Source organism: Cynocephalus volans, chromosome 5, assembly GCF_027409185.1.
Source record: "Cynocephalus volans isolate mCynVol1 chromosome 5, mCynVol1.pri, whole genome shotgun sequence".
NCBI lineage: Eukaryota > Metazoa > Chordata > Mammalia > Dermoptera > Cynocephalidae > Cynocephalus > Cynocephalus volans.
The window spans coordinates 45,794,026-45,807,897 of NC_084464.1; the positions used below are offsets into that span (position 1 = coordinate 45,794,026).

General features: G+C 55.6%; 1 protein-coding gene across 3 annotated transcripts; it reads left to right on the forward strand.

Moving 5' to 3' along the window:
• Positions 1-5,868: 5,868 nt before the first annotated feature.
• Positions 5,869-13,819, forward strand: HMGA1 (high mobility group AT-hook 1). Of its 3 annotated transcripts, none has more exons than XM_063096457.1 (6): positions 5,869-5,982; positions 6,225-6,338; positions 9,531-9,709; positions 11,493-11,576; positions 12,234-12,284; positions 13,679-13,819. In XM_063096457.1, exons 3-6 carry the CDS (start codon positions 9,575-9,577, stop codon positions 13,730-13,732), a joined length of 324 nt encoding a protein of 107 aa, XP_062952527.1. In that variant the 5' UTR covers positions 5,869-5,982; positions 6,225-6,338; positions 9,531-9,574; the 3' UTR covers positions 13,733-13,819. The 3 variants fall into 3 exon arrangements, with proteins under 3 accessions (XP_062952527.1, XP_062952529.1, XP_062952528.1); XM_063096459.1 differs by having other exon boundaries at positions 9,531-9,676; XM_063096458.1 differs by lacking the exons at positions 5,869-5,982; positions 6,225-6,338 and adding an exon at positions 7,339-7,358.
• Positions 13,820-13,872: the final 53 nt, after the last annotated feature.

Below are 13,872 nucleotides of genomic sequence, written 5' to 3' on the forward strand. Positions count from 1 at the left end.
ATAGAAACCACTTTAGCTAATCATTCTTCATTCAACACATTTTTTGAGTGTGAACACTGTGCTAGGCCCTGGGGATGCCCCAGCGAACACAAAAGATAAAATTTCCTGACCTAATGGAGCTGGCATTTCAGTGGAAGGAACTGGATGGAAAGCACCACAACATATCATTAATTTTATTTATTTATTTATTTAGGCATCTGGCTGGTATGGGAATCTGAATCTATGACCTTGGTGTTATAAGGCTGTGCTCTATAACCAGCTGAGCTGACCAGCCAGCCCATCATTTATTATTGAAAATAGTTAAATAGAGAAGTTATGGAGTACATTAGTAATTGATAAATGTCATAAGAATAAAAAAGTGTGGTAAAGTGGATGGGGGGTTGCTGGGGGAGGTGTACAGTTTTAAATAGTGTAGATAAAGTATATTGAACAGAGACCCGAAGGCAGGGAGTGGGCAAGCCCTGGGGAAGAATATGTCAGGCAGCAGGAACAGCAAGTGCAAAGGCCCTGAGGTGGGCCCGTGCCTGGTGGGTCTGGGCAACATTGAAAGGCCCATGTGGCTGAAGCAGAGAGAGCAACAGGTAGGAAATGGGGTGGGAGGGGACAGATTGCAGGGCCCTATGGGCCTTTGTGAGGACTTCATTTTACTCTGTGTGGATGGGAACCCCTAGAGGATTTTGAGCAGAAGAAAAACATGTTTTACATTTCAGATAGAAAGAGATTTAAAACCTGGAATTAGGTGCTTACAGAACTATTGGAAGAACTGGAGGAGCCGGCTCCAGGCTGGGTCTCCTGGAACGACACTTGTGGGCCTCTGTCCCTATGAGAGCAGTAGGGAATCAGGGAGCCCTACCAGAATGGCTGAGCTGTGATCTAGGGGCAGGAGGCCTTGCTGCCACCATATACCTGCTTCTTGACCCCCATGAAGCAAGCGACTGGACGCTGGACCTGCTGCAGAAAACCCATGTCTCCACAGCTCACACAGCAATATCTCCTTCCCTTCACTTCCTCCCTCCAAACTTCACTCTTCTTTTGCTCATGTACTTGTCTGTCACCTGATGCCACCCAATGTAAGCCCCTTGAGAATAGGAATGTAGCTACCCAGTTCAAGGCCACATCCTCGGTGCCTAGCATGGTGACCATAGGGATCCATCTGGCCAGACTGGGAGAAGCAAAAAGCCTGCCCAGCCTGGGAATAGCAGTTCTGGGGAAAGAGGCAGAATTCTGGGCTGTTTAACTGCCCCAAGACTCAGTTTTAACACCTGCAAAATGGGGGCAATAGCATTAATGACCAGTAGGGATGTCAAGGGATTTGAAAGAACATAGGAGGCCGGCCTGTGGCTCACTCGGTAGAGTGCAGTGCTGATAACACCAAGGCCACGGGTTCGGATCCTATATAGGGATGGCCGGTTTGCTCACTGGCTGAGCGTGGTGCTGACAACACCAAGCCAAGGGTTGAGATCCCCTTACTGGTCATCTTTTTAAAAAAAAAAAAGAAAGAAAGAAAGAAAGAACATAGGCATTCAGTATATGCTAATCAACTCCACCTTTTCCTAGGTTTTTTTTCCCCGAGTGTGGAAAGGAGCTGAGCTTTCCTGGGGATTCAGCCCTGAAGAAGAAAGTTGATAAAGACCATGGTGTCCTGGACTGCAGAATGTCCACAGATGCAGGGTAGGTGGCTGGCTCACAGCAGGGAGGCAGACAGGGGCCTGCCTCCTGGGCCCTCCTTTTCACTTGAGAGTTTTTCCCTCGAAAGTTGGAATCAGAAGAGGCCCTCCTCCCACTGCAGGCCTGCCAGGCTTCCTGGCAGCAGAGCTTGTGGTCAGCAGGGCCTGGAGGCCTGATCCTGCCAGATGACCAGTCACTAGTAGCTGGGTGACTCTCAAGGAGAGTGGTCAAACACTGCACAACAGGGTGACCCTACCTCTGGCTTGGTTGGGTCAACCCTGGTTGGTATGTGCCTGGGTCAATCCCAGTTGGTATGGGCTAAGCCAGGTTTATGCCCATTGTCTGGTCATAACTACTAACAGTGCACCTTTCACTCTTAATGTTCTGCTAGTTTGCTAAAGCTGGGCATACATATCCTATGATCTAGTAATTCCTCTCCCAGGCATGTATCCAACAGAGATTTGTATATTTACTCACCAAGACATATTCTACAACATTCGTGATACCACCATTTGTAATAGCTCCATACTAGAAACTACCCAAATGCCCTTCAACAAAATGGATAAATTGCGGTAAATTCACACCATGTAACTAGTGCAGCCAGGAAACTGAATATTCATTCTGCAGCCACACTCAATAACACAGATTAATCTCACAAACATGATGTTGAGCAAAGGAAACTAACTCAGGAGAGTATGTAACATATGGTTCCATCCATACATGTACATAAACAGGTGAAACCAAACAATACTGTTCAAGTTGGGACTGTGGTTACATAGCGGGGCTGGAGATGTTCCACTTCTTGGGTTTTTTGGTTCTGTTTCTTGAGCTGGGTGCTGGTGATGCAAAGGTGTCCACTTTGTGAAAATGCATTGAGCCAAACACTTGTGATTTGTGCATTTTCTGTGTGTAGTTTTCTTCAGAATACTTTAGAAAGTATCTTGGTTTTGACAAGAGGTTAGACACTTCCTGATCTTTTCCTCCTCTACCTGCTCCCATCTACATTCCATGTTGGCCTGGACACGCAGAACATCATCACACTTTATCTCTAAGCCCTTCAGAAAACCTTGACTAACACAACCTCTAAATGGAACCGTCCACACTGCTCTTTCTGTCTAATCTTCTAGAAAACGAGCTTAAGAGTCAGCTGTCCTGAAAAATAAAGTTGACCTGGACATTCCTGTTGGATTCACTGAAGTTCATTGGGCTGTCCTAGAGGAAACCGTATAACCCGACTCTTCTGATCATCAGAAAATACTTCCTGTGAGGAAGACTAGTTCTGATATCAACCAGCTCCTCTGGGAGGGACCCTGCAAGCCTTGGCTAATTGGTTGACGTCCCAGTACCAGGCCTAGACTAGCTCCCTCACCCTGTCTGGACTGTCCTGACCCCAGCCTCCCACCTATCCAAATCTCATAGAGGCCTGCCCGGGCCCATCTCCTCCAGGACTTCCCTGACAACCCTGGGCTCCTGACCTCTCCTCCTGTTTCCCTCTCAGCACCTGACCCCCGAGTCTAAGTTTCAAGAGTGCAGGTACTTTGCTTCCTTCAGCTGAGTATCCCAAGAGTCTGGACCAGTTCCTGGGACCTACTGGGCTCTCAATAAATACTGAATGAATGAAATGTCTTTTACCTCATGGCATCTTGTGAATTACTATTCAGCTTTCTCTGGTATATCCCCGGTGCTGATTCCTCTAGACATGAAATTCGCTGGGGCCGAGACTGTCTTACTCATCTTTTTATCCCTACCACTCACTCTTCTGCTTCATACTCATAGAAAGAGAAAAGAAAGAGAAGGACGTGAATTCCGGGCATTTGAAATCCAAAAAGCATGGAGGTGGGGGTCAGTGGGTGGAGAGTTATTTGGATTTCAAGGGTGTGGGTAATGCTGGAGGGGAACAAGCTACTATATTTATTTGCCTACGAATTTATTTATACCTGCCTCTTTCCAGAGAGGGTTTGAGGTGGCTTACAAAAATACACACCATACAATGTAAAAAACAAGTCGGTGAGGAAATCAGGACGAGGGAAAATAAGAGAAGAAAAAATAAGATCAAGTCGGCTTGGTAGAAATGGGCCAAAAAGTTGGTCAAGTGTTCCCACAGCCCACTCGAGGTGTTAGTCCCTCTCCCTTCCCACCTCCCTCTTAGGCTACACGTCACACGAGGGGTAGAGCTACCCAGCCATTAGCTGTGTCTGGGGAGGGGGGCTGCCGGGACCCTCTTGTTGCCTCCTCGCCGCCAACCCGAGTCCAGAGTCAGGGCCTAGAAGCCTAGGCGGCCTTGGGGAGGGCTGTGTCTAGGGACACGCAGCTCTGGAGGGGCTATCCCTGGCTCAGACCTGGGGGCCCAGGTTGCTGAGTACCCTGTGACCTGGGGTCGGAGGGTGGTGGACGCTGAAGGATCGCCCCTCCACTCAACGCTGTTAAGGCTCCAGGGCTCGCAACTTAGTGCCCTCCCGCCAACTGTACTCACGGCCTACTAAGGGCGCGTTGAGCGCGCAGGGCACAAAGATGGAGGGAGCAGCGCGCCTCTACCCCGCCCCACCCCCAGCCCCCGGCTCCAGACAAAGGGGCAGGCTGCCCCTCCCCCAGCCTCTCCCTCTGGTTCCCCCTCCGCCCTCTTCTCCCCTCCCCTCAGGCCGCCCTTCGGTGACTTCCTTTCCCCTCCAGGGGCGGCCCCGGGACCTCTCAGTAACTGCCGTTCACCTGGGCGCAGGGCGGGGAGCCAGCGCGCGGAGGACGGCCTCCGGGCCCACCCCAGGCCGGGCGGGCTCCAGGCCCGCGCCCTCCCCTTTGAACCCGCTCTCTCTCTGCCCCCAGCGCCTTCCCGCCCTGGCGCCCCCGCCCCCACCCGGCAGAGCACGTGCTGCCCGGACCCGGAGCGCCATACCGCTGCCCCCGGGGTGGGGGCTGGGCCCACTCCCCGCTCTGCTCCCCACCCCCACCGGAAACATTCCTGAAACATTCCTGAAACTAGGAGGCCCGGCCCCTCCGGTTCCCCACCCGCCTCCACTCCGGGCTCAGGGTTTTCCTGCGTCCCCCGCTCCACCGCCGGCTCGCCCCCTGAGGAGGGGGCTGGGCTAGGTCCTCGGCTGACCGGCGAGGAAGAAGGGGAGCAAAGAAAGCCATGAGTCACAGCCGTGTGTCACAGGACCGCATTGCAATTCCCTGCATCACAGGAGGTGTGGAAGGCGGCCTCAGGGACCAGGCGCGGGAGGTGCGCCCGAGAAGGCCCCGGGGCCCGGCCTGCAGGGCGCGCCTCAACGGCTGCGCCCTTTCTTCCCCGACCGCCCTCCCCGCCATCTTCCCACTTTTAGTTTCCTTCTGGTTCCGTGCAACAAGTCTTTGTTGAGCCAGGCGGGCCAGGCGTGGCGGGCATGGCGCGCGTAAACTCAGTCCCTGCCCTCAAAGCGCTTCCAGGCGACTTCTGGCCTACCCTTTATTTTTTTAAAAAGCCACAGCCGAGATCGGGGCCCAAAATAGGACCGCGTGTCCCCAAAACACCATCCAGGTCATCTAAAGGAATGATTCCTCCCTCGGGTATACCTGCAAACGAGCCAATCGTTTGTTTCGCTTGAAGACTGCACCTTGATAATGGTTCGCTGTGGCCATTAATAAATAAGAACACTGCATTTCACAAGTTTCACGCCTGAATTTCACAAGACTTGTATTTCACCAGCCAACCACACGCGGGTTGACACTGAAATGCACATGCTGACACCTGTCCGCCCAGGGGTAATCTATGAGACGTCTATCCGGGCGAAGGGGGCGGCGTGTAGGCCGCGGAATTTTCTAACCGGCTCGTTTCTCTTCACCCGCTCGCCCAGGTAGACCCTCGCAGGCAGAAACGCCCGCCCATACCCACTCGCCTTACGGAGACCAGGCCCACACGCCCAGAAGACCCCTAGAAGGGATTCTCCCGCGACCCCTGTTCCAGGGAGGAAGGACAGCCCAACCAGCAACACTACCCCCCGCGTAAAGCTCCTTCATGATCTTCTGCCCCCCTCTCCATATCTCCTCAGCCCGGCCCTGAGGAGTGGGCCGAAGACTGGGGTTCTCAGCCCAGGCCTCCCGCGCATCCCTCCCGCCTCAGCACCCACCCGCGCGGCGGTGGCGGCTGGCAGGCGGCCGCCCTTTTAAATCCCCGGGCTCATTTGCATGTCCCCGCCCCCCAGTGACACGACTGGCGCGGGCGGGCCCGTCCCCCCTGCCCCTGGGTCGCTCTTTTTAAGCTCCCCTGAGCCGGGGCTGCGCTCCTCTAATTGGGACTCCGAGCTGGGGCTATTTCTGGCGCTGGCGCTGCTCCAAGAAGGCGTGAGTTCGCGGCCGCTCCGGTGGCTTTTTTTTTTTATATCTATAATTTAATTACATTATTTATTTATTGAGGCCGCGCACGGGCCGTGCCCAGCTTCCTGCCCCTCGCCATCCTTCGGGGGAGGGGGAATATTTTTGTCCCCCCGCCTGGATGTAACATATAAATACCCCGCGGGGGCCTGGGCGGCGAGCACGCGGCGGCGGCGGTCTCTGAGCGCCTCTGCTCTCTCTCCCGGTTTCAGATCCGCATTTGCTACCAGCGGCGGCGGCGGCGCAGCCAGGCCGGTCCTCAGCGCCCAGCACCGTCGCTCCCGGCAGCCCGGAGCGCACACCGCAGGCCGGCGGCCGAGCTCGCGGTGAGTCGTCCCCGGGGCCCGCGACGGCGGAGGGGGGCGCCCGCGCCCCCGCCTGCACGCCGCCCCTCCTGCCGGCCGCCCGGGGCTGCAGCGCGCGCCGCCGGCTTTATTCCCAGGCCGGGGCGGCGCGAGCCGCGGGCGGGGGAGGGCCGCGCGGCGCGGGGGCGGGCGGCGGGGCCCGGCGGCACGGGGAGGACGCCCGCACCCCTTCCCCCGCGCCGCGGGCGCCCTGCGGGGGGCGGGGACCCGGGAAAGGCGCGCGGTGGGGGAGGGGGCGCGCGGCTGCGGCGAGCGCGAGTTGTGCACCCGGCGGCGGAGCCCGGTGCACCTCGCGCGGCGGCCGCTCTCGCCCGAGCCCGGGCCGCGGGTGAGGGGCGGGGAGAGAAGAGGCTGTGGCGCGGCAGGAGAGTGGGGGCTCGGGCGCCCCCCGCAGCCTGGAGAAGTTCTCGAAGTGAGGGGGTTGGCCAGGAACCCCGAAATTCGGCCCAATCCCTTCTCGGCCTTTCTCCGCAGACGAGGCCGGATCGCGGGCCTGGGTTTGGGGCTTCACCTCGACCCCACCTCTGGCCTGGCCCGCGCCTCTTCAGCCCCCAGGGCCGGGCCTGCCCTCCGCCCCCACAAACTGGTTTCTCTGCTTTGCTGGGCTCTGTTGGAACTAGTCCCTGTGACTCCCCGTTTCTCTTTTTCTGGGGTTTTATTTTGCAGGGAGGGCGTAGGGGGGAGGGGGCATTTCTTCCTCTCCCCTGCGCCAGTGCGCGCCAGGCTTCCTGCCCCAAGGCGGGCTTGGGTGCCCCCTCTGGCAGGAAGTGGGGCCGGGTGCACCCGCGTGGCGGTGCATGCGGTCGGGGTGCGCCAATTTCCCGCGCCTGCAGGAGCGGCCTGCGCCCCTCCCCCCGCGCGTCCTGGCCCCTCGTCCCGCCGGCGGTCGGCCTACCACAGCCCAGCGCAGACACTTGCAGAGTCACCCTGGGTCCGGGTCTGTAGCACGGGTCAACAGGGTCTTAATCAGCCTGTAGGCGGGTAAGAAAAGTGGCGGGCCGTAAGGGTTGCTACGAACCTACTCCATCCTCTCGCCAACTTGCTGTGTGACCTTGGGCAGCTCATCAGTTTTCTCTAGGCTACTTTTTTTTTTTTTTTTTTAAATAGAGCCGCCAAGATGCTTTCCCAGGGTCACTCCTGCAGAGTCCTTAAGCGTTTGAGGAGCACACATTGTGTTCACGGTGTACGGAGGAGACCGGCTTGAGGCAGAGAGGGATTATTCCAAACCGAGGGATTGCGGGTCGGGCCCTAAATGTGGCTTCACCAAGCCAGGTCTTACTGAAACAGGTGGAAGAGGCAGAGTTTCTTGGCCTCACTAGACAGGGCCTCAGGCCTTCACTCTGTTCCCAGGGGCCTGGCTGGTGGGGAGTGAGTGGGTGGATTAAAGGGTCCCAGCAGCAAGAGGTGGGGGGAGGCACCAGATGGTATAAGAGCTTCCAGGGAGACCAGCCAGGATCCCCAGGCTCAGTCTTGGCTCTCTGGAATTCAGGACTGGGTTCGCCCACTGGAACCCCCTCTCTTAGGGGGCCTCAGGCAGGCTTTAGGTGAGGTCAGCACTCATTTAGCTGATTAATTTTGATGTTTAGTTTGAAGGGGGACCTGTGGTGTAATATAAGATTCTAATCACTGCCTGTAATTACAGAGCAGGCCAAGTCACTAATAACTGAGCAGGATACATAACCAACCACCTTGTTTAAATGGGGCTCCAAGTCTGAAATATTATAAAATAACATAATTACCAGGCTATGTCCTGCTATCTGGAGGGTCTCTTGATGCTTGAGGATATGGGGTTCTTGGAACCTCCAAAAATCACAAGTTTGCAAAAATGTCTTTTCCCTCTCATTGGGTTAAAATTGAAAATTGCTTCAAAACCTGAAAGGGGAGAAGAAAAGTCATTTTCAAATGGTCTAGGTCTCAATTTGATTAGAGTGAAGATTTCTCCCCATTATTTAAGTCTTTTTAAACTATTACCTAGTTTTGTCCTTGAAGCAGTCTGGAGAGGTCATTGAGGCAGGTGCCTTATCATTACCCCCATTTTACAGGTTGAGAGGCTCAAGAACTGGAGCCACTTGGGCCCACTCTTCACCAAGGGCAGGCAGGGATTGGTTACTAGAGAGCTGTGAAGACATAGTTCTTCCAGGTCACCTGTCTGTAGCTTGGGGATACTGGGATGGAGTTGTGGGGGACCCTCATTGTCCTTTTTAAGCCTCTAGAAGAGGTTCCCAATACAGGGTGCAGGCGCTTCTTGCAGTGGGAGGTTTTAGGTAAACTCAATTAACAGGGCTAGTTAAACCCCAACAGGCCTCTGAGAAGAAGGAAGATGCTGGAAAAGGACCAAGAACCTTTTAGGATAAGCCCTGCCAGGGCCCAGGGTTTCAGCTAGGGTCTGTCTGTTACAAGGGTGCATTCCAGTTAGAGAGTTCCCTGCCCGTTAACCAGAAAGTCCCATCTGACTCCAGGTCGGGGCTGTGGGGGACACCATTCAGCTTTGGGCTCCTTTTCCTTCCCCACCTTACCGTCAGCAGTTTCATTTAGCTTCCTCTTCTCCCTCCCTCAATTGTCCCCATCTTTGAGTCTTGCAAAGATTTACTTCCAAGAGTAAAGAGTAGGTCTCTGGAAGAGAGCTGGAGGGTGGTCCTGAGACTTGGACCTTGCCAGATAGAGGCAGTACTGTCAGTGAGGTGGGCAGGGGACTGATGTCCATGGCTGCCAGATCCCAAGGTCTCATTCTTCCCACTACTCCTTCCTAGTCCCCTTTGGACGACCCAGGCAGCTGGCTACAGAGGAGGGGGCCCTAGCACTGTGTGGGACCCCACCTCACTCACACTTGGCCCCAGGGCAGCCCCACCCACGCTGCCAGGTCTTGCTGGCTGTACCTGTGGGCCCAGACCAGCAGGGGTGGTGGCAGGGCAGGACAACAAAGAGCCCTTCTGAACGGAAGATAAGGAGCTGATTAGGGCCAACGGCCCTGCCCCACCCTGTGGCACCGTGCTAGGGATGGGCAGACCCCTCTGTGCTGGGCAGGGTGGCAGTCCTGGGGGCCGCTGGGAGCAGGTGGTTTCCTGCAGTTGTGCCCTAAGGGTGGGGACAGTGAAGGGGTGGGAAGTGGCCCAAGAGAGTTGTTTTCTTAAAACCGCTTTTTCTGTCTTCCAGCATCCCAGCCATCGCTCTTCCACCTGCTCCCTAGAGAAGGGAAGATGAGCGAGTCGAGCTCGAAGTCCAGCCAGCCCTTGGCCTCCAAGCAGGAAAAGGACGGCACTGAGAAGCGAGGCCGGGGCAGGCCACGCAAGCAGCCTCCGGTGAGTCCCGGTACAGCGCTGGTAGGGAGTCAGGTGCGTGTCCAAACCTTTGTCTCTATTTACCCCTTTGGGCTGGGGAGGTGCCTGGCATCTCAGCAGGCAACAATGTGCATGGAGGGGTGCAGAATCATTCCTCACCCCCAAGTGTGCTCATACCCCACGTGCACCTCTGGTCAGATCCTCCAGAGACCCCAGGAGAGAACTAGGAGCCAGGAGTTCAAGGTGAGTTCTGAAGCCAGTGCTGGAAAAACTACACACCCTTTTCTGAATTTCTAGTCCACTGGGGACCAACAACTTTATAAAGTATAGTAAAGGGGAACTAACAAAAACGAAAAAATATATATACATAAAAGCCCAGGGTTTTTAATCAGTAGATTCAATGCACATAAGATTACTCTGGTAATTTGCTATAAAGCTTTCTAGATGTTACTGTCAATTTCTGTACTTCCTCATCCCAGGCCAGTAACAAGTTTTGGGCCAGGACCTGTTCCCAGGACACACTTTGTGTAGTCCTGGAATGGCCTTTGCCCCTGGTACTGTAAATGGAAATTGAAGTCCAAGAAAAAAAAATGTTGGGGAGTTGGTGGCAGTGGCCCTCAGCTCTGGTGCTGCTCCCCCGACAAGGTCCCATGGACGGTGAGATGGCCAGCCTGGCACTATGGGGCATCATGGGCAGTGGGCTTTGGGGGCCACCAGTTATGTGGGAGAGAGCTCGGCTTCTCACAGAGAGGAGGCTGTCCCCAAGCTAGGAATGGCTGTTGGTGAAGCCCAGTTACTTCCCTTTATTAGGGAAGAGAAGAGGTGAGGAAAGGAACTGAGGTTGGCCCTTGGCGCCTTGAACATTGGCAGATTCTTAGGCCAGCAGGTCTTCTCTACCTGTAAGGTGGAGAGTGGTCTGTACTGACTGATCTCTGGGTCTTAAGAGGAGACATGAGACGTGAGGAGTCTGTGATGGTGGAATTCAGCTGCCACCTTCGGAGCCTGGGGTCAGGGGTTGCAACTTCTTAGCCTAACCCCTTAAGCCCCTCTTCCCCCAGCCACCTGTTAAGTCATGGTCAGTGGGGAGTGTCAGGAGGGGTGTTGAGTTACTGGACCATGCTTATAAACAGCCCATGGGCAACCACCCCTTGGAAACAGTAGCTGACGTGCCTTTACTGCCCAGCTTCTATGCATTATGCAGGAGCTTTTTATTCTGTCTCCAGCTTATTAAAATTTCAGCGGCAACAATGGCAGGGATCTCTGGAGTCCAGGCATAATTCCTCTTCCCTGGAGGGGAGTCCAAGTTTGCGGGAGGAGGCAGGGGGATCTTTTCCCCTCTTTTGTATCCCAGCAGTCTCCAGCATACCTCATCTGAGGGGGGGGTGGGCAGCAATCATGGCCCAGTGCTAGACGCTTACCATACATTGTTCACTTAATTTTCATGACATCCTGTAAGGTAGGTCTTGTCAGAATTTACAGATGAGGAAACTGTGACCCCAGCATTAAGCGTCTTGCCCAAGATGAGTGGCAGAACCGGGACTTGGGCAGAACCACCTCTCTTTTCTGCCCCCATGACACCTTTCCCAGGGGTCTTCAGGCCCCTTGTCATTGTTTTGCCTCTGAAACCCTCAGGGAAGCAAGGGGAGGGGTTTTGCAAATAATGGTCAAGCTGAGGCCTTGAATCTTGAAGGGCTTGCCGGCCATGGTTCCTGTGGATTCCTGGATCAGGGTGATTCTTTCTGACTTACCCTGCTGGGGTGGGGCCAAGGGCCCTGTCTTCTGAAGGTGCTGCGACAGGTGGTGACTGTGTCCCTGACTGTCCCATATGTTTTGGCAGAAGGAACCCAGTGAAGTGCCAACACCTAAGAGACCTCGGGGCCGACCAAAGGGGAGCAAAAACAAGGGCGCTGCCAAGACCCGGGTGAGGCTTGAGGGGATGGGGCCACTCCTGGGCGATGAATCCAAGTCCCTCTCCTTTTTCCAGAGCTGCAGCTCTGGGTAGTCTAGGGAGGAGCTGGCTTGTCCTGATTCTGCATCCCCCTTCCCTGGCACAGTGATGATGATGGGTCTTTGCTAACTGGGGAAAGTGGGATGATGACTGAGGACTCAATTCTATGGGCTTGCCCTGGACAGTGGGGAAATCAAGTCCGAAGTCCTGTAGCTTTCCTATTTTGGAGAAGGGCGAGGTGGGGAGAGTGAAGGGCCTCTCTGCCAGCCCCTGAGCTGAGAATGTTAACCTTTTCCCGTTGGGTCCCCTGGAGCCTGAAGGGTGGGGGTGGGGACAAGCAGGGAAAGCTAGATTCACAGTGGCATCAGCCTTTCAGAAAAGTTGTTTTGTTTTTTTATTTTTTCTAAGACGCGACTCATATCCTCTGAGTCATGGAGGGAGGAGGGGGCATGTGTGTATGTTGGGGGGTGGGGGCAAGTGTGGCTGGCCAGTCATCACCAGCTGGACTTGGGTGGGCCTGCTGGGTGAGAGGCCTGGGCTGTCCTGAGCGAGGTAGGTAGTGCCACCCCCCCAACCCCCATCACTGGGTGAGCATTTTTTACTTAGGGGATATTTTCTCTGATCCTCTAGAAAACCACCACAACTCCAGGAAGGAAACCCAGGGGCAGACCCAAAAAACTGGTAGGTGAAGGAGCCTCCTTCGTTCTCTTGGGAGGGCATTAACCTGCGATGCCTGGTCCTGTGCACCCACCGTGGAAAGACTGCACTCTCTGACCTGCAGGGCCAGGAATGCTGAGACATCATCTTTTACAGAGGACCACAGAGGGAAGGAGCTTGCCCAGGGATTTTAAAGGCCTGTGCCTGTGGCTGGTTAGCTCAGTTGGTTAAGTGTGATGCTGATAACACCAGGATCTGGGGCTCAATCCCTGTACTGGCCAGCCACCAGATAAATAAAATAAATAAGGGCTGTGCCCATGAGAAGTGAGGGGTCCCACGTACAAACTAGACCAGATCCCCCTGTCCTGCCGTAGTGGAGGGGGGTCCCTATCTCTTCCTCTGCTCCTAGAACAGACTCAGAACTTCCAGGCGAGATCTTGTAAGTCTGGCCCCCCAATTATATAGAGATGAGGAAAGGAAGCCACAGGAGAAGGGATGAGGTTGTCCTTATCCTGATCCTTTCAGGGAAGAGGAAGAAATGCCAAGGGAGCTCAGCTCTGGGGAGTGGGGTAGGGTCAGCATCATCCATTTCTGGGCCCCTAAATAGCTGGTGGTGGGGTAGGTGGCCCAGTGAGGGGAGTGCCTCTAGGGATGTATGCAGTTAGGGCCACCCTAGCCTTCCAGTTCCCAGCCCTTTCCTACCCCTAACCTGCCCCCACAACTCCCCAAGGCATTCATTCCTCGAACTGAGCCACTACTGGGGTGGGGGGGTTGGGGGGCGCTGCTGGCCAGGCCCCAGGAGTGAGTAACAGGAAACAAGTTGTTTTGGAGTTTGTGCCTGGCACGGGGGCTGTAGGTCGTGTGGTGTCCCGACATTCCCGCCCAGTGAGTGAGCCCCGGCAGCACACACTTCCCCTTCCTCCCCACCCTGGCTTGGGGTCAGCCCTTGGCCACCCCGAGGACACTGCTTCCACAGCCAAGCACCTGGACCTGGGGCCAAGGCCACCTGGTCCCCCTGTACCCACCAGGGGGCTCACACACACTCCAGCCACCCCATCTCTTCCTATTTCCTCTCCCTGGCCAGTCTTTAGAGAGGTATAGAGAGCCCATCATTTCTTCAGCTCATTGCTGCTCTGAGCTGTGCCCTTCTGCCCCTCCAAGGGCCCGGGGGGCCATCAGTCTGTAGGGCCTGGCTCCTGGCGTGTGAGAGTAGCATGTGTGGGTTTTTTTCCTCCTTTTAAATTCTTCCTTTTTATGAATGAAACCGGGCTGTGGAGGTTGCTGAGTCACCCACACACTCAGCCCTGACTCACCCCCCCTTCTGGAGAGCCAGGGAGTGCAGGGGGCGGGGGCAGCCTCTGGGGGTGCGGTAGGAGGGGGCCGGCCCAGAGCTCACACTGGCTCTGCCCACCTCACAGGAGAAGGAGGAAGAGGAGGGCATCTCGCAGGAGTCCTCGGAGGAGGAGCAGTGACCGCGCCGTGCCACCCACTCCCTCGCCGAGGAGCAGCTGCTTCTGGGACTGGACAGCTCCACTCTGCTCCCACAGCCCCTGTCCCTCCCCCCAGGCCCCCTGTCACCACTGCTTCCTTCCCACCAGCCACCTCACCTGCA